At 41.3% G+C, this 20875-nt stretch overlaps 1 protein-coding gene across 1 annotated transcript; it reads right to left on the bottom strand.

Moving 5' to 3' along the window:
• Positions 1-233: 233 nt before the first annotated feature.
• Positions 234-20359, bottom strand: LOC308303167 (P2X purinoceptor 5-like; the record flags this gene model as incomplete). Its single annotated transcript, XM_080747491.1, has 12 exons — positions 234-321; positions 897-991; positions 1185-1250; positions 1441-1534; positions 7496-7632; positions 9496-9637; positions 9860-9940; positions 12408-12504; positions 12836-12911; positions 18495-18566; positions 19067-19217; positions 20232-20359. 12 exons carry the CDS (start codon positions 20357-20359, stop codon positions 234-236), a joined length of 1227 nt encoding a protein of 408 aa, XP_080603617.1.
• Between the last annotated feature and the right edge of the window lie 516 nt (positions 20360-20875).

Raw genomic sequence — 20875 nt, 5'->3', positions numbered from 1 at the left:
TCTTGGGGGTCCTTGACATAGGTTTCTTGCACACATTTTCACGATTAAAAAAAAAAAATAGCAGATATACAAGCTCGCAGCGCGGCACTCGGTGCCGCGCTGTGAGCTTGTATATCTGCTATTTTTCAATAGTTAACATTCATGGGGGGCCCCGCAGTGAATCCTTGTACCCAGGGCCCAGAATTTGGTGTGACGCCCCTGGTTGTAGGCCACTGATCTAGTGTCCATGGTGATTAATTCTCTGGTGACAGGTCTGTCAGCTGCTGCTGTTCCAATCCTTTTGTGTCTTCTGTATCATTGTGTTGAGATGCACCCTTATTTCTGTGGAAGGAAAGGCAAGAGTGACAGAACGTTATAGGGAGATTTGAAAATCGCCCCCACTTTTGTCATTATGGTTGTGTGCGACAAGCAATATGAAATATATACTGTACAGTACTTGCCAAAGTCTGATTTCCTCAAATGTTTTTTTTTAACCCATTTAGGCCTACAATTATTGAAATATTCAAAGACTTGCACACATTTTCACGATTTTTCAAAAATAGCAGATCTACAAGCTCGCAGCGCGGCACTCGGTGCCGCGCTGTGAGCTTGTATATCTGCTATTTTTCAATAGTTAAAGCTTAAAATAATGGTTAAAGTGGTTCAAATCTAACGCGACTCGGGCGCGTTCCAGGTATTTGAGAGTTAAAGAAACTTTAATAACATTTGTAGTTTGCTAAGTTGTGGCTGTTAATTACCCAATTAATAATTGTGATAATTTTATGTTGATTAGCTTAGCATAATGATATCACAGGAATCCTTGAAATCTACTTTCAGTTAGTTTGTCATGCTGTTTAGCTGATGTCACATTACAACACCAAATGGCACAAAAGCAACAACGTGTTATATTGACATACTTTGTTTCACCATGTTGTTTCTCATATTTGCTTTCCCGATACAAAGTGCTTTTCTTCATCAGAAGGAGTAGGACCTTGTCACAGATGAATACTCCCTGTTGAATTTTTAAATTGTACAAATTGAGGCATGTAATTTCATATGGAGCAGATATTAAAGAAAATAAAGGATCAAATTTGTGTTGTTTAGGATATGCATCATGGCATCATAGATTGCATAACATTATACCCAAAAACTATAGATCTGTCATTTTTATGTAAATTCTTAGCAAAGTGTTTAATTACACTTACAGCACCCATCAACGCCAATCCTGAGCCTATATTGATGCATGTTGGGATTATATTGAACTTTCCAGCCTAAGAAAGACAGTGGAAATAACAAGATGGTTAAAAAAGAGTCACACATAGTGTGTCACATGCACACACAAAAAGACAGGGTTGCCATCGTCCAAAATAATCTCCATATCCAAGAATAAACGACAGTTGTTACACGTTTTCTTGAACATTTCAATTGACAAGTTTCTGTCAGGTGTTGTATTTCCCATACCTTTCCATGTATCATGATGTCAAAGCGCACGCCGTAGACTTTGAATAAGGTTCGGTAACTTTCCCCTGCAGCATTTTTGTAATAGCGAGCGTGTCTGTTAAAATAACAGCATATTACTGTTCAATATTTATGTCCATACAATATTTAACAATATATGTATCAATCCACACACACATGTGCACGCACACACGCACGCACGCACGCAGCTAAAGTGAAGCACATAATCAACCAGTAAAAATGAAATAACATGTGTTAAAAGGGTGAGAAGTAGGGCTATATAAAGGCTTGGTTAAAGATATATATTTTGATCAATTTCTACAGAGCCTGTCTCTCTAATCTCTTTAGGTGTTCCATAATCTGGGATATCTAGCATGCCACAATAGAACATTTTAAACAACCAGCCCTAATACATTATAGCAGCTTTATAAACAAGTAGATGGACTTCAAAGGTGATGTAAGTGATATCTTCTGGTTAAAAAATATATATATAATAATAATTGTAAAACATGTTTCCATGGAAATAATTTAGAATCAGACATATTAAACGAGTAGTTCACCCCCAAAATGACTTGTTTTCTATTGATTACTCACGCCATGGAGACTTGAGTTCAATAAATAAAGAAAAAATTATTTGTCACATTCCTACGACAAAAATGTGATTATAGTAAATATATTGACCCAAATGCATTTGGGTCCCCCATCTGGAATCAATGGGGGTAAATGATACATTTATTGTAATACATTTTTTGTCTTAGGCCGGCTACAGACATTAAGAACATTTGCTCTTTCAGAGTTCTGGGGGGAGGCGGTACTTGGAAACGCACATGAGTTCTGGGAAACCCCCAACCACGCTGATCACAAGACGCTGATTCACGACGCTGATTCGCCGTACAGATTTTCGAACGAGGAAGGCCTCTTCAATGAGAGGAATTCTAGTTCCCTGAATCGCCAAAACAAAAATGTAAAGGGGGGTGGCTAGCGATTCAGGGTCTGGAACTAGGCTAGATGGAAGTCACATGGTTTGAAGAACTTCTTGGTTGCACAGAGAGCACCAAAGGACTTGCATAGTGCAAGCACAGAGCAAGTTGTAGGCAGAGCACCCAAGCTGCAACGGGGGAGCCTTGATGAGACAGGAGGGCAGGGTTCAACTGCCAACCAATAGGACAGAAAGGCTGTGATGTGATCCCACACAGCTGTGTTCACTTGTAGTCACTCACTTGTAGTCTGTACTCTACAGCAGCAGAGCCTGTCTGCAGTGACATGAAACCTCCATTTCAGAATGAAAATTATTTTAAAGTTATACCATGTAACTTTCTTTTTTATAAAACAAATCTTAAAATTGTCCCAACTGTTAAATCGCTAAAGTTTTAGAACACCCACTCCGTTATTTTCAGCTTCTAAACTAAAGCCTTCTCTTTATATGTTTTCTATGATCCTTGCCGGGGTCCGGATTTCGCGGAAAAATTACGTCATCTGCATCATCTGTATACGTTGTGTATACGTTGGCCAATCACATTGCGGATCATACACACATGATACACTACCGGCCAATTACAGTGCATCTTGCGTCTCTTCAGGAAATAGCTTGCTTCAACAGCTTTGTTTACGCTGGTCTAGAAGTCTAGCATGTAAATCCCCAACCGCTGCTCGTAGAGGGACACGAGAGACCTCTATGGATGCGTCTCGGCGAGGCGAGGCGGACGCGGTGGTCTGAAGGCCCGGTCCGCGGCAAACAACGGCAGACGCGACCGCGGTTTGCTATATTGCTACAGACCACTAGTTGAGCAACTTACACAGTATAGCTTTAAGTAAAGTAAAGTTTGTGATTAGAACATGCATAAACATTCGACAATAACAATTAATATAAAACATTTCTTGTCGTGTCATACATAGTGACATAGTGATGCCTACACAGATGCAATTGATTAAATGTGCTATTCATAATAAAATTGAAGCTTTTAGTCATGTACAGTGGTGGAAAAAAATATTTAAAAAAATACTCACATTCGTTGCTTAAGTAAAAGTATCAATACTGCAAAATAGAAATACTTTGTTACAAGTAAAAGCCTGGAATTCAAAATGTACTTGAGTAAAAGTATTGTGTTGGCATCAGAATGTACTTTAAGTACCTAAAGTATTTTTTAAATAGCAGATCTACAAGCTCACAAAGTGTTGCATGGCGGCATGCTGTGAGCTTGTAGATCCATTTTATGTGTCACCAAAAAGCAGCACCACTCTGCCTTCACCCGATGACAATTCCAAAAGAACTACATGGCCAAAATCCACATCTACTTCCTCCTCTAGTGGAACTGCCCATTTTCCGCAAAGCATTGTGGGAAATGTATTATTTTTTGGAAGAGACTTAGATGCAACTTTGAAAGAGCACAGATCATGCACAGAGCAAATGTTCTTAATAGTCAGGTCTGCTATGTTAATAAAGGTTTATTCGTTGGATTTTTTTGGAGATTTGTAAAACTATACATTTTTGGAATCTTCAGAGCATGGGGAATCCAAAAATCTTTGTTTGCATTTGCACAGACACCTGCAAAGCCTCCATTTTGGACGTTCAAAATGGCCGACATAAAATACACAATTTGTGCTATCTTGGCTTCTAGACAACCTAGAAATGTAATTAAACATGCTAATCCTATGTTTTCTGGGTCAAGGAATCGAATGAATGAATGATGGATGTAAAATGTTCTGGACCCCCACCCCCTTTCTGGGGGTTATCTATTTTGGGACCTCCCAGAACAGTACGCTAGCCAGTTAATGTCCGATTTTCATAATATTAGAGTTGTTTTGTAGGTTTTAAAACATCCCAAGTTCATTTATTAGACTTTTAAAGCAGCCAGAATAACCTTTCTGACTTTTGGTTGGGGTCTTTCCTCACCTGGGACCCCCTAGAGAGACCCCTGTCTAGGGGTCTGTCTCAGTAATCGCTCTGCTACTGCTCCAGAACAATGTTAAATTAGATCATAATTGAAGCATAAAAGTTGTTGTAGCTGGGCTATGAAAACAAAAATGAGTAGTAGCAAATACCAGGGGTCTTCCACAGGGGGTCCGGGACCCTTGCTGGGTCCTCAGAGTTACTACAGGGGGCCTGCCAATCTTGATGGGATCTTTTTTTTTTTACATTTGAAACTGAAACTTTGAATGTTTTTATGTATCCTGGGTTTATTGCGGCCATAGGTCGCAGTTTGCGACCATAGGTCACAGTTTACTATCAGAACCGTCACATCTTGACCGTATCTATCTGTCTGTCTGGACGGGTAACGTTTTTTTGTTGATTGACTCTCACACTCTGGCATCCCGCTCTGACATCACTGTGATGTCAGGGAACCAAATCCCCTTTATGCCCATATATGGAGATCCCTGTGATGCCAGGGGAACCATAAAAGGACAACTAGGTAGTCATCCGGCAACAGCTCACAGCTGTGAAGCCGGGAGGAGTTCAGATTGACAATCAGGTTCACAGGAGGGGAGGGTGCGAGCAAAGTGTGGTAGAACAGGGGAAGGGCAAGGGCCAGACACAGAATTTGACATAATGAAAGTATTGCAACTTCTCACTTGTGCAGACTAACGTGTCCATTTATTGCACTGCACTCACACTGACAACACAACACACACACACACACACACACACATACACACCTCTTTGTTATTGTCACCCCAAAACCCTCACCCTATCCTCTTAAAGAGCCCATGGTCAATTATGCCCAAAAAGATTCACTACAATGCAGGATCTATTGCAGGATCTATTGTCTTCATCATTGTCATCTTCAATGTCCAACCTAATAGTGTTCACACAGTCTCCACCATGGAGTGAAAGGCAGGTTACTTGAGCAGCTGCAGCCATATTTGATGAGCTCAAGTACTGCCTTTGGAGCAGGGAGGGCAAGACACCTGACTGGAAAATACCCTCCACTCTCTGAATTCCATCTATTTTCTTCAATTGGTGGAAGCTCAGGGCAATTTGTCAGGTATGATTTATCCTGCATTGTGACATAGTTGGCACAGATGTGGTAGCAGTGCAGCACGAGTTGGAGGTAGCATCTCACCCTCAGTTCTTTGACAGAAATAGTTCCCATCTGAGTAATCGCAGGGTTGTTGGACCTTTTGAACTGTAAACATGGCATGCAAAATGCTCCAATGACTGCAATGTTGATGGAAGCTCACCAATAATAAGCTCAGGAGGAATGGAACCCTTTAAGGTCCTTGAAGTGGTTAATGACTTGGTCATCATCACCAGGCTTCAAGTAGGCATTGACCCATGTCTTTTTGGAGATTCCAACAAAATTCTCTTCCCCAGCCAGCACCAGAAAAATCATGTAGGCCAAGGAACCCTTGACATTTGTGACATCCAGTAACTTGAACTTGCTTGAATATGTGTGTGCACTTCCACAATCATGTGGAAGTGCATCAAGGGACACATCATGTCCCTTGATGAAGGTATCGTATTATGATGCCTACTTTGTCATACCTGACAAATTGCCCCAAGCTTCGATCAATCGAAGAAAATAGAGAGTGGAGGGAATGTTCCAGTCAGGTGTCTTGCCCTCCCTGCTCCAAAGGCAGTACTTGAGCCCATCAAATTTGGCTGCAAAGCAGGTTGCACTCCTCCCTGCAAATGCTATGGTGGAGACTGTCAACACTTATGTCTTGCAAATTAGGGAGGACATGTACAGTATTTTAGTGAATCTCTTTGGGCATAATTGACCATGAGCTCTTTAAGAGGATAGGGTGAGGGTTTTGGGGTGACGATTAACAAAGAGGTGTGCGTGCGTGCGTGCGTGCGTGTGTATGTGTGCGTGCGTGCGTGCGTGCGTGCGTGCGTGCGTTTTGTCAGTGTGAGTGCAGTGCAATAAATGGACACGTTAGTCTGCACACCCAAAGTGAGAAGTAATACCTTAATCCCTGCAGTAACACCTGTCAATCATAACTGTCTAACACAAAAATTGTATAAATAATACTGAGAATACTAATAAATCATCGAAGTACAATACATAAACCCAGGATACATAAAAACATACATAAAAAAGAAAATCCTTTCCCATTAAGATTTGGTGGGCCCCCTGTAGTAACTATGAGGACCCCCCAAGGGTCCCGGACCCCCTGAGGAAGACCTCTGGTATTTTGCTTACTCATTTTTGTTTTCAGAGCCCAGCTACAACAACTTTTATGCTTCAATTATGATCTAATTTTACATTGTTCTGGAGCAGGAGCAGAGCGATTACTGTGATAGGATCATGGGTCTGTCTAGGGGGTCCCAGGTGAGGAAAGACCCCAACCAAAAGTCAGAACGGTTATTCTGGCTGCTTTAAAAGTCTAATGAATCAACCTACAAAACTCTAATATTATGAAAAAGACATTAACTGGCTAGCGTACTGTTCTGGGAGGTCCCAAAATAGATAACCCCAAGAAAGGGGGTGGGGGTCCGGAACATTTTACACCCATCATTTACTCAGTCGATTCCTTGACCCAGAAAACATAGGATTGGCATGTTTAATTAAGTTTCTAGGTTGTCTAGAAGCCAAGATAGCACAAATTATGTATTTTATGTCGGCCATTTTGAACGTCCAAAATGGCGGCTTTGCAGGTGTCTGTGCAAATGCAAACAAAGATATTTGGATTCCCCATGGTCTGAAGATTCCAGAAATGTATAGTTTTACTAATCTCCAAAAAAATCCAACAAAAATACGTAGTGGACCTGACTATAATATGTGATTGTGGCCTTAGGAATGCGACAAATATAAAACAATAATGATTGAACTCAAGTCTCCATGGCGTGACTAATCAATAGGGAAAAAAAGTCATTTTGGGGGTCTCAATGTCTGCTAATTCTTTTGTATTATAACTTCCAATTTCATAGTTGTCCTGTATCCTTTATTAGTATCCCGACCTGAAAATGTATTTTCTGTTTATTAAAGAATTGCAGAGATGGTGAGACCTTTGTTACTGAGCTTGTCACTTACTTTAACACAAAAATATCACTTACACCATTGATTCCAGAAGACACAGGGAGCCATATTGTCTAACTGACTGATGTGCAATTCACCTGAAGTTAAAACCTGTCGTTATGGATTTGTTGGAGGCACTGATGTCCAGACGAGTGAAGTGATAACGTGGATGACAATGAGAATATCCCTTGTCAAGGTCACAGTTCCACTCTATTAGAATGACAATCGACCCTCCCTTGAAAAAAAGAGAGCACAGTTTACAAGCAATCAATCATTACAAATGAGAAGAAATACCAAATGCTGTATATGCAAAGCCATTGTTATGAACTTACAATTTATAGGCTAACTCAAATCTTCCACATATATATAAATATATAATCTCAAGGTAAATCTTCTTCCTTGACGTTTTTGGAATAGTTTTTTGATCAACACGATCTCAACATGCACCTTTTGGATAGGACAAGTGACACAATTCCAGTCCTACTGATATGAGGTCAATTAACTCTAGTCTCACATATAACAGCGTTTTGAACCAGAAATACTCATGACACCTTCACTTGTTTACAGTTAAAACCTCAAATGGAGCCAAATGGAGCTATTAGAAAATGAAACGGAAAGGAAACCGATATGCCACCTTCTGGAAACCTGGGTTTACTGTTATGCACAGAGTTTATATACCCTGTAAGCCAATTTCTGCTGGTTCTCATACTAGCCATGTATGCCATGTTACTGCAGGCGCCATTTGTTTAGACACACAGCAGGTGTAAACATTTCAGCCTCCTGGTGGCGCTATAAAAGGCAGATTTGTGTTTTTACCTATAACTGCACCGAACTGCGTGAAACTTTGCACGCACATTCGCACTATGTTAAGGAACAAATGCCACCCTTTTAACATTGCCCTATACAGTGCCACCAGGAGGCCCATTTTTGCACAAAAAATGGTATATTAGTCTGACACATTTTGTCCAAACATCACACAAATCAGTACACATTATGTCTATAGGCATGTGATCAAGATGGATAGTCAGATTTTTCATATTCCATCCTGATTGGCAAATTCTGAACATTGCTGGCCCACAATAACCAGCAGAGACCTGTGCCCCAAAGCACTTTTTTGAGTTCTGAATCTATTTTCTGTAGCAAGTTAGGTGACATGACATCAGAAGGTGCATGAAGAACCATTAAAGGTTGAACTTCACAAAAGACTTAACAAATACCAGTAAGCCTCCCTAATCGGGAGATAAGCGACCATAGGTCGCTTATCTCCACAAATAGGGCAAAAATTTGTTTTTCCAAAATCTTCCTGATCCATGTTGATGACATGAGTGTAGACATGCTGTGTAGTGATTTTCGTGATTTTAGGGCAAAATCTGTAGGAGCAGTGTCCAAAAATGTGTTTTTAAAAATCGGCCTGAAGGTGGCGCTATATGGGATAGATTCATGTTGATGGGATGAGTGTAGACATACTGTGTAGCGATTTGCGTGATTTTAGGGCAAAAACTGTAGGAGCAGTGTCCAAAAATGTGTTTTAAAAATCGGCCTGAAGGTGGCGCTAGAAGAGGGCCATGTGAGAAATGAGGGGTGGGGTCTCCGCGTTGCCTTGGCGGACGAATAGGTACCGGCCCCGGCTCTCCCGGACGCTCCTAGCCCGAGTTACGGCATTTTATGTGAGCTGCAGTGGAGGGGGTCCTCCACTGGGGGCGCCACCACTTTTGCATCCGTTCTGGAGCACCAGGAGTGGGTGGTCCCCAGGAATTCCCCGTGAGCAGCCCCGTTGGGGTGGTCATTTGGTCATTTTTGCACATTTGGTCATTTTTTACACCTGGGGGTCCCCCAGGGACCTGGGGGTCCCTGAAGCTCCGGGGGTCCTTGGAGGTTGTAGTTTGGCAGGTAAGGAGTGTGTGTGCAAAATTTGGCATGGATGGGGGCAACGGTTGTGGAGATATGAGCAGGGCAAAAGTGTGACGTGTGACGTGTGACGGACGGAGAGACAGACAGACAGCCGGTGGAGGTTTTGGTAGTAAATGCGACCTACGGTCGCAATAATACATGTTAAATACTGAGACAAATAAAACTAAAAATGATCTGTAAAACTAACTAAAGTGGCCATGTCCTGGAAGTTGTGTCCCGCTCGGTTTGCAATGTCTCCCAGGCGAAAGATGGGGCAGTAGGGATGTGAGACCTCATCATACCGACATCTCTTCAGATAAGATTCATCAGTGGTCTCTGCGACATTGGACCTGAGTTTTGAAGAACAAACAGGCACACACACACACACACACACACACACACACACACACACACACACACACACACACACACACACACACACACACTCACACACTTTACATTGCATCAGATGGAGTAGGTAACACATACTGTACATTGCATAATGATCGAAGGTATTTAGTAAATAAATACAACTTTTAAAAGAATCCGGGCCATTGTTTTAAATTGCTTACTTTGAAAAGTCAAATTTGGGGAAACGAATGAAGTTCTTGATGTAGATGGTGAAGTTTTCTGCCTTTGTCAACAGAGGTCCTCTGTAAAAGAGTAGGGTTTGTTATTCCATTACACAGGCTGTTAATGTGTGTAGAACTGTGGATTACTTATGTCTTATTTGTATTCTTAATAGCAAAAGAAGGACACAAAAAATGTGACGGTTTGCATTCAAAAATGGTGTCTGAAACTCTAATATAATAATTCTTATGAGAGGTAGACACAAATACAAGTTTCAACCTGTGGCCATGTGTACTCCGTACAGCAAACCAAGAAAACCTCAGGTCTCAGATACACACTTCCTGTGTGTGTCATGATGCGATTTGCAAGAAACAAACCCACAAGCGTGGAACAGAGTTCCAAAGTCAAGTTTCAGGTATTAGGTAAAGCTTTGCAATAATAACTAGAAGCAGTGCTCTTCCGAGCACAGGTCTCCACCAGGCCATGCGTCCTGGTGGTGCTACTGTATAATAGGCCAATGTAAAAAGGGTGGCATATGTTCTTCACCTTAGATCTTTCATGGCAATCGGACGCTGTATGCATGATTTGAAGCATTGTGTTCCAAAAATGTGTTTTGCTAAAGTCTACCTGCTGGTGGCGCTATAACAGGCCAATGTGAAAAAGGTAGCATTTGTTCCTTGACCCAGTGGGAATATGTGTGGCAAATTTCACGGTAATTGTCTCCACCAGCCGAAGGCATGGGGGAGAGTATGTTTTCCCCTCCGTCCGTCCGTCCGTCCGTCCGTGCGTCCGTCCGTCCGTCCGTCCGTCCGTGCGTCCTCACAGTTTGTGAGCACCTAATCTCAGTCGCCGTAGGTCCGGTCGCTGCCAAAGTGAGCACACACATTCCCTGGATGCCAATCTAGAACCTCTGCCCTAAATCTTTCAAATGGGCCTTTTCTAGCGCCACCTAGTGGCCGAAACACATTTCTGTGCACTACTCTTATAGATTGTGTCCATTAATCCTACAAATCGGTAGGCAGTATCTCGACAGTCATGTGATCGACACGGATCTGTCCGATTTTGCATATTCCATCCTGATTGGCTAAGATTGGCTTCCAAAGTTTGTAGGATCGAGCCGTTTTGAACAAAATGCCTCAAATCACAAACGCAAAGTGCAATTATCATGAAATCGCGCACACACATTCCCACTAGGCCGAGGAAGAAATGCCACGTAATTTCTTTTAAATCAGCCTCATGGTGGCGCTATAACAGGCCGATTTGTGGTTTTACCTATAACTCCACCGATCAGTTTCAAACTTTGTAAGCGCACTCCCTAGAAGCTAAGGATAAACCTTTGCCCTGCATTTTTCACATAAGCCTTTTATAGCGCCACCTTTGGGCCGACTTATGTAAAACACATTTTTGGATATTACTCCTTGAGATTTTATCCAAAAATCACGCAAATCGGTACACAGTATCTCTATAGTCATGTGATCAAGTCCGATCCGTCTGATATTTCATATGCCATCCTGATTGGCCAATATTAGCTTCCAAAGTTTGCAGGATTGCACCACCAGGACGCACGGCCTGGTGGAGACCTGTGCTCGGAAGAGCACTGCTTCTAGTTGCAAGCTGCGTTGATGATTTGAGGCATTTTGTTCAAAAACTGAGCAATCCTGCAAACTTTGGAAGCTAATATTAGCCAATCAGGATGGAATATGAAATATCAGATGGATCGGAGTTGATCACATGACTATAGAGATACTGTGTACCGATTTGCATGATTTTTGGATTAAATCTCAAGGAGTAATATCCAAAAATGTGTTTTACATAAGTCGGCCCAAAGGTGGCGCTATAAAAGGCTGATGTGAAAAATGCAGGGCAAAGGTTTATCCTTAGCCTCTAAGGAGTGCGCTTACAAAGTTTGAAACTGATCGGTGGAGTTATAGATAAAACCACAAATCGGCCTGTTATAGCGCCACCATGAGGCTGATTTAAAAAGATTTAAGTGGCATTTCTTCTTCGGCCTAGTAGGAACGTGTGTGCGCGATTTCATGATAATTGCACTTTGCGTTTGTGATTTGAGGCATTTTGTTCAAAACGGCTCAATCCTATAAACCTTGGAAGCCAATCTTAGCCAATCAGGTTGGAATATGCAAAATCGGACAGATCCGTGTCGATCACATGACTGTCGAGATACTGCCTACCGATTTGTAGGATTTTTGGCCAAAATCTGTAAGAGTAGTGTACAGAAATGTGTTTTGTGAATAACGGCCACTAGGTGGCGCTAGAAAAGGCCCATTTGAAAAATTTAGGGCAGAGGTTCTAGATTGGCATCCAGGGAATGTGTGTGTTGACTTTGGCAGCGACCGTGCCAACGGCGACTGAGATTAGGTGCTCACAAACTGCGAGGACGCACGGACGGACGGACGGACGCACGCACGGACGGACACACGGACGGACGGAGGGGAAAACATACTCTCCCCCATGCCTTCGGCTGGTGGAGACAATAATAAAAATAAAATAAAAAACGCATGTATGTTTCTGTGTACTAGTGCTGTTCCTTACTGTGCTTTGACATGTCTCTCAACAGGACACCAGCCATATATTTCACAGGTACCAGTGGAGTTTTTATCCTTTTTCAAACACCGACCAGTCATAACTCCTTCAGAGAGCATCATAAAAATGAATTAGTCCATGGGAGAGATTTAAATGGAGAGTCTGTCTGATATCAATGTATAAAGTACAGAGGTGGAAAAAGACAAATTGGTTGAAATAAAACGTTCCCCATTATCCCCATTATCCAGTTAGTATTTCTGGTTTAACGTATTAGTATTAATAGAACAGTGAACTAATTAGTCTTTCAACAATATAAGCCAAGCTATCCAGTCTGTCAACATTCAACACTATAAAACACAATCTCATTTCAAATATATTACAGTGCATGCAAAAGAGAGAAAAAAGGAAAAAGTAAACACCACTGGCGTACAACCCACCATGTCCAGCCACGACAGTCTCTCCCCCCTCACAGTCCTCGTTGCCTCTACAGTGGCCATCAAACACCTTGAAACTCTGCAGACAAACATAACACAATATAGCTGCAGTTCAGTGAACTGACACTTCTGAGCAGAGCTTCATTGGCTTCTACTGTGGGTGGCAGGCACCACTGACCAACAATCTCGACAACCCCCTTGAACATAGTTTTTTGTAAAACTAGAAGTGTCTAGTCCATATATGGAGTTATCTGTCTGTCTGTGATGGGTATTTTGTTGTGGTTGATATCATCCTTTTATCAATTCATATTGATTGTTAGATATGATTTATGATACATAAATGTATGATTCATGACATGTATGAGGCATGATAAGGGTTATATTATGTGAACTACTGTCTGAACTTACAGTATAGGAGACCATGTTTTGGTTGTACTGTAAGTTCTGACTAGTGGAAAATTACCAACACTCTACGTGTCTCTGTCTTCTTGTTATGATATGGGGACCAATCAATGAGCCCCACGATCTTAATGTCATATACTGTACTCTTTACTGTATGTCTTCCACCATCTTTGGAAGAGAGAATTAGCAAGCTGCCACTAGGATGGTATGCTCACTGTCTGTCTCTTTGTCTGACTCTCTTCAATACAGCAATTTATTGATTGTCCTTTGGCACGTCTCTGTCTTATTGTCTCCACCAGCCGAAGGCATGGGGGAGAGTATGTTTTCCCCTCCGTCCGTCCGTGTGTCCGTCCGTGCGTCCGTCCGTGCCGTCCGTGTGTGCGTCCTCGCAGTTTGTGAGCACCTAATCTCAGTCGCCGTTGGTCCGGTCGCTGCCAAAGTGAGCACACACATTCTCTGGATGCCAATCTAGAACCTCTGCCCTAACTTTTTCAAATGGGCCTTTTCTAGCGCCACCTAGTGGCCGATGTTTGCAAAACACATTTCTGTGCACTACTCTTACAGATTTTGACCAATAATCCTACAAATCGGTAGGCAGTATCTCGACAGTCATGTGATCGACACGGATCTGTCTGATTTTGCATATTCCATCCTGATTGGCTACGATTGTCTTCCAAAGTTTGTAGGATTGAGCCGTTTTGAACAAAATGCCTCAAATCACAAACGCAAAGTGCAATTATCATGAAATCGCACGCGCACACATGTTCCCACTAGGCCGAGGAAGAAATGTCACTTACATTTTTTTAAATCAGCCTCATGGTGGCGCTATAACAGGCTGATTTGTGGTTTTACCTATAACTCCACCGATCAGTTTCAAACTTTGTAAGCGCACTCCCTATAGGCTAAGAATAAACCTTTGCCCTGCATTTTTCACATCAGCCTTTTATAGTGCCACCTTTGGGCCGACTTATGTAAAACACATTTTTGGATATTACTCCTTGAGATTTTATCCAAAAATCACGCAAATCGGTACACAGTATCTCTATAGTCCTGTGATCAAGTCCGATCCGTCTGATATTTCATATTCCATCCTGATTGGCTAATATTAGCTTCCAAAGTTTGCAGGATTGCTCCGTTTTTGAACAAAATGCCTCAAATCATCAACGCAGCTTGCGATTACCGTGAAATTTGCCACACATATTCCCACTAGGTCAAGGAACAAATGCTACCTTTTTCACATTGGCCTGTTATAGCGCCACCAGCAGGTAGACTTTAGCAAAACACATTTTTGGAACACAATGCTTCAAATCATGCATGCAGCGTCCGATTGCCATGAAAGGTTTAAGGTGAAGAACATATGCCAGCCTTTTTACATTGGCCTATTATACAGTAGCACCACCAGGACGCACGGCCTGGTGGAGACCTGTGCTCGGAAGAGCACTGCTTCTAGTTTTGGTTATGGATTTATCCATATCCATATTTATTTAAGTTATTATTTAAGTTATCTATCAGTCTGCATCCATTTTATGCCGATATATGGAGATCTCTGTAGGACCCCTTTTGACCATCTGTTTGCCTGTGTCCATTTATACTCATATATGGAGATATCTGTATCTGTCTGTCTGCATCCATTTTATACCCATATATGGAGATATCTGTATCTGTTTGTCTGTGTCCCTTTATGCCCATTATGGAGATCTCTGTGTCTGTCTGTGCCTCCGACTGTCTTGCAGACACAGTGCCGGTCACCCCTTTAATGCAACCCCCATTATACCTATTGTCATAGGACCAGTTTTGACCATCTGTTTGCCTGTGATCCATTTATGCCCATATATGGAGATATCTGTATCTGTATGTCTGCGTCCATTTTATGCCCATAAATGGAGATCTTTGACCATCTGTTTGCCTGTGTCCAATTATGCCCATACATGGAGATATCTGTATCTGTCTGTCTGCACCAATTTTATGCCCATATATGGAGATCTATGCAGACACAGTGCCGGTTCCGGAAAACCCTGATGTCGATATCTGTATCTGTCTGTCTGCGTCCATTTAATGCCCATATATGGAGTTCCGCATATGGAGATTCCGAACGTTTCGCGCCGGTTCCAGAAAAGCGCCTATCGGGTCAGGTCGAGGCCGGGCACTGCACTCCGCGCCGCGGCGGGGAACGCGAGTGCCGAATCTGAAGCCGGTGGGACGAACAGTTTTCGAGATACGCGGATTACATACACGCAATGATGTGTTGCATTTATTGTAAGATAATGAAACACTGATACAGTATGTGTGCAGATTGAACACCCTTTCAGCAGATGAAAACTTAACTACAAAGTGGGCCTACCTGTGTTTGACGAGAAAGTCATTGTCAAATGAGTCACACAGCCAGGTCACTTTAATGAATTTGTGGTTCGAAATGCCAAATTGGGGCCAAACAAAACATTGTTGTTGTGCTGCTTTAAATGTGTTCCCAGGCCTAGCTAGGTTTTAGGTTGTTAGCTTAAGTTGCAACCGTTATACTGGAAATGCAAGCTCCACCTTATAACCACAATGACCTCGTTTAGCAGCCAAGCTTTAAAGACATGCAAACAGACCCATGCCTCAGCAGTTGTTGTTTGGATACTAGACACTAAAGTAAAGCCATGTATGTGTACTAAAGTAATAAGCAGTTGCAGTGTTAATTTCGTCGACTAAGACTAAAAGACTACAAGATTTTGGTATTTTGACGATAAGACTAGACTAGACTAAAACAGTTTCAAAAGACTAAGACTAAGACTAATGGCTGCAAAAGTTGACATTGGTATGTAACTGCAATGAAATTACTTATTAAATAAATAACTTATTCAGAGTTATGTGGTTATATTAGGCTAAAAAACGTATCCTAAAAGACAAAGACTAAAAGTCTGAGACTAATCCCAAAAGACTAAGAATAAGACTAAAATGTTTTGATATTTAGTTGACTATGACTAGACTAGACAAAAACAATTTCAAAAGACTAAGACAGGACTAAGACTAAATGGTGACTAAGCCTAAATCAAAATTTGCTGAAAAAATTAACACTGAGCAGTTGCTCTGAAAAATGTGGGACTTCCTGTGGGAACTGAACACTTTTTCAGTTCCATTGCTTGCTGCTATGAAATAAAACATAAATTTGTGTTCTAATGACGCCAATAATGCAATAATGCCATGCATATTGGAGCGATAGAACGGTTTGGTGCAGTGGACAGATAAGAACGACTGTTTACATGGCGATGACAGATTTTAAACAGAACTGGTTGAGCTAGAAAAACATTGATGTAGACCCAGCTAATGTGTTTGATGTGAAATGATGATAACAGCTCAAACTAGAAGCAGTGCTCTTCCGAGCACAGGTCTCCACCAGGCCAGGCGTCCTGGTGGTGATACTGTATAATAGGCCGATGTAAAAAGGCTGGCATATGTTCTTCACCTTAGGCCTTTCATGGCAATCGGACACTGCATGCATGATTTGAGGCATTGTGTTCCAAAAATGTGTTTTGCTAAAGTCTACCTGCTGGTGGCGCTATAACAGGCCAACGTGAAAAGGGTAGCATTTGTTCCTTGACATAGTGGGAATATGTGTGGCAAATTTCACGGTAATCGATAGCTTCGTTGATGATTTGAAGCATTTTGTTCAAAAACTGAGCAATCTTGCAAACTTTGGAAGCCAATATTAGCCAATTAGGATGGAATATGAAATATCAGACGGATCGGACTTGATCACATGACTATAGAGATACTGTGTACCAATTTGCATGATTTTTGGATAAAATCTCAAGGAATAATAGGAAAAATTGTGTTTTACATAAGTCGGCCTCCTGGTGGCGCTATAAAAGGCTGATGTGAAAAATGCAGGGAAAGGGGTGGATCGGTGGAGTTATAGGTAAAACCACAAATTGGCCTGTTATAGCCCCACCATGAGGCTGATTTCAAAAATTTGAAGTGGCATTTCTTCCTCGACCTAGTGGGAACGTGTGTGCGTGCGATTTCATGATAATTGCACTTTGCGTTTGGGATTTGAGGCATTTTGTTCAAAACGGCTCAATCCTACAAACTTTGGAAGCCAATCTTAGCCAATCAGGATGGAATATGCAAAATCGGACGGATCCGTGTCGATCACATGACTGTCGAGATACTGCCTACCGATTTGTAGGATTTTTGGAGTAGTGCACAGAAATGTGTTTTGCGAACATCGGCCACTAGGTGGCGCTAGAAAAGGCCCATTTGACAAATTTAGGGCAGAGGTTCTAGATTGGCATCCAGGGAATGTGTGTGCTCACTTTGGCAGCGACCGGGCCAACGGCGACTGAGATTAGTTGCACACAAACTGCGAGGACGCACGGACGCACGGACGGACGCACGCACGGACGCACGCACGGACACACGGACGGACAAAGGGGAAAACATACTCTCCCCCATGCCTTCGGCTGGTGGAGACAACTACCACCCAAGAATGGGCAACACAGTGATCGTAGGCAGGTAAATGTATACAAGGGAACATCTTTATGATTGTGGTAATACAGCACTTTTACAGGCTTGCGGTTACCACTACACTTGACTGCAGAACAGTTCACATACCGCCAACGCTCTGGAAATTAACCATGTCACTGCAGCTACACATGTACAGACAGACAGACGCACCCACGCACAGGACGTGGGTGCGTGGGTGATATCCTTCCTGTGGAAAATATGACATACTGCTAAGTCTTGCCCAGCATTATACCATCATAACACACACACACAGAGATTGTACTGTCTGTGATCTGATGAATCAATCATTAGGATCTAAATATAAAGTACAGACTCAGAGCTAGAGTATAGTAGACTGGGCAATGTTTATACATTGTCATGATGTCATCTATGTGAGTTCAGTAGGTTCTGTTCTAATGATAGATGGCTGTGCATTTATATAAATGCAGCATGCAGTTGAAGGCTACGATCAGCTGGGTTGAGCTGATAACTTAGAAGACAGTACAACTGTTTCGCAACTCAAGTACAAAGTACAATAGTTGTGACCATACAGTAACAGTAGGTCGCAGTTAGTATGAAAACGGCCAGCTCATGTCACTGTGTCACGGCCTCATGTCACGCCCCATTTTAAGCCCATATATGGAGATCCCTGATGTCATCAATATATGCCCATATATGGAGATTTTATGCCCATATATGGAGATCGTAACTTCACCCTCAGGGCGAGGTATCTTCTCTCCCTTAGGGCGTCTTACTAGTAATAAAATGCCCTTACCTCAGCACAGTGACCCTGCTTTTGATTTGGGGTCTCTATGAAATTGGTGACAATGAACAGAACAGATTCCCCCTGTAAAAAAATAAAAAAACACAATGTTATAATCATGGTATAACATGCATCTTTGAACTGAGAGCAGATTCTGCATTGTATTGTCCCATTAGCCCTTATGGTAATATGTATAGGCTTTGTCCTGTTGTGTAATAGGAATAGGAAAAGCCTACAGGCATTATGCCACATTAGCCTAAAGAATTATGTCCTTGATTGACATACAATAAAAAAAATGAATAAATAAATGAGGCTACATGGCAAATTAGGTGACTGAATCGCAAATACAGTGACAAATCTGAAAATTACAATTCTTCTTGTTTTGTGGAGTAGCATAAACAGTTCATGCACATTTGTAACGGTTATTATTGTTGTTGTTATTATGTATTACATATGTTTTAATAACAATAATAATAGTAATAATAAGAATAAGAATTTATTGTTATTATTGTGATTATTCTTATTTTGATGATGATGATGATGATGATGATGATGATTATTATTATCATCATTATTATTACTACCTGTGGTGGGATGACATAGTCCTCTGGACCCCACACCAGCAGGCCAGACCCGGTGGTGTTTGTAACCGAAACTCCCTTGAGTTTGGTCATAACAGAGCTCTGGACTGCCTCATCTACGTCCTGATAACCTTTATTGATCACAAAAACCCACCTGCATGAAGAAGGGAAACTTTAAAACATGTTTCTCAACCAGGTCTTCTGACAAGGACTGTGTGTGGCCAGAAAGTGTTGATTTAATACTCAAAAGCTAAATTAAATCTAATAATGCCAACAGAACAGTGTAGGCTATATAGGCTATGTGTGGCTTTAATGCGTTGATAAATATACAATTCATCTCTTAAAGGAGTAGTTCACGTTCACCCCCAAAATGACTTTTTTTCTATTGATTAGTCATACCATGGAGACTTAGTTCAATTATATATATATATATATATATATATATATATATATATATATATATATATATATATATATGTATTTTGTTGTATTTGTCGCATTCTAAAGACAAACAAATGATTATAGTAAATTTACCCCCATTGATTCTGGATGGGGACCTACATTCATGGGCCTGGATGGGGACCCAAATAAGGCCCTGGATGGGGACCCGAATACATTTGGGTCAGAATCAATTTACTTGACTCTTGACCCTAAATTTACCCCGATTTATTCTCACACAAATGCATTTGGGTCCCCACCCAGAATCAATGGGGGTACATTTACTATAATAATATTTTTGGAATGCAACAACGACAAATATATATATATATATATTTTTTTTTAACTCGAGTCTCCATGGTGTGACTAATCAATAGGAAAAAAAAGTCATTTTGGGGGTGAACTACTCCTTTAAGATATTAAATGTCAACCTCAAGAGAAGAATGCGGTCTATTATAGTCTAACTGCAGTGCAGTCTGTGCAAGTATGAAGACATAGGTTTAGGTTATGACATAATAATAATAACAATAATATAATAATTAATAATAATTAACATTGCTGAAATGTATAAATTCTGAATCAAAATAGTGGCTGTATGATCCTGCATGCCCTGGCCTCTAGCTACAAGTTAACACCCTTCTCAATTTCAACATGTATTTATAAGCCTGCTGCTTATAAGTGCACAATAACGACAATACAATAAAATTAAAAGATGATATTGATCTCTCACCCAATAAGGTAACCGATAAAGACCAATTGTATACATCTATACAGGATTCCAACTTTCTTGTTTTTGGTCCGAATGTACTTAGCTGTGTTGTAGTCAAATAACGAAAGGAAGCGAGTTTTCCAAGCCATCTTGAGCACGGGTGTGACTCAGGCTCAGCTGAGCAGCACACTAGACTGGCAACTCTGTGTTGGAACTTAAATGCACTTGACAGGTCTTGGCCTGGCAGGAATCTGTTTGTCGCACGCACCGGCACGCATGTTTAAATTAAAAAAATGCAAACAAGACATTCCATCTTCTTTTCATAATTTTTTTCAGTTAACTTCTGACATTCACTCCTACCCCACAAGGCAAAGGGATGATTTTGATTTACCTTTTTGTCGTACTTCAAAACATCAATCATTTATCAAATTTAGAGGCCCTCATTTGTGGAACTGTCTAGATGCTTCACTGAAGTCAACAATATCCTTGCCAGTATTCAAAAAACATCTAAAGCTATATCTTATTTCGTCCTTAGGCCTACTGTAGTCAACATGATTTAGTTTACTGATGTGTTATCTTAATGTTCTTTTTTCTTTTTCTCTTGTCTTTTGTTCTTTTGTGCAGTTTCTGTGTTTTTATCTCTTCATTGCACAGCTGCCCCTTTT

The sequence above is a fragment of the Nannobrachium achirus genome, assembly GCF_963921795.1.
Source record: "Nannobrachium achirus genome assembly, chromosome: 18".
In the NCBI taxonomy this organism is placed as follows: Eukaryota; Metazoa; Chordata; class Actinopteri; order Myctophiformes; family Myctophidae; genus Nannobrachium; species Nannobrachium achirus.
This window is presented reverse-complemented; position numbering and strand designations above follow the sequence as displayed.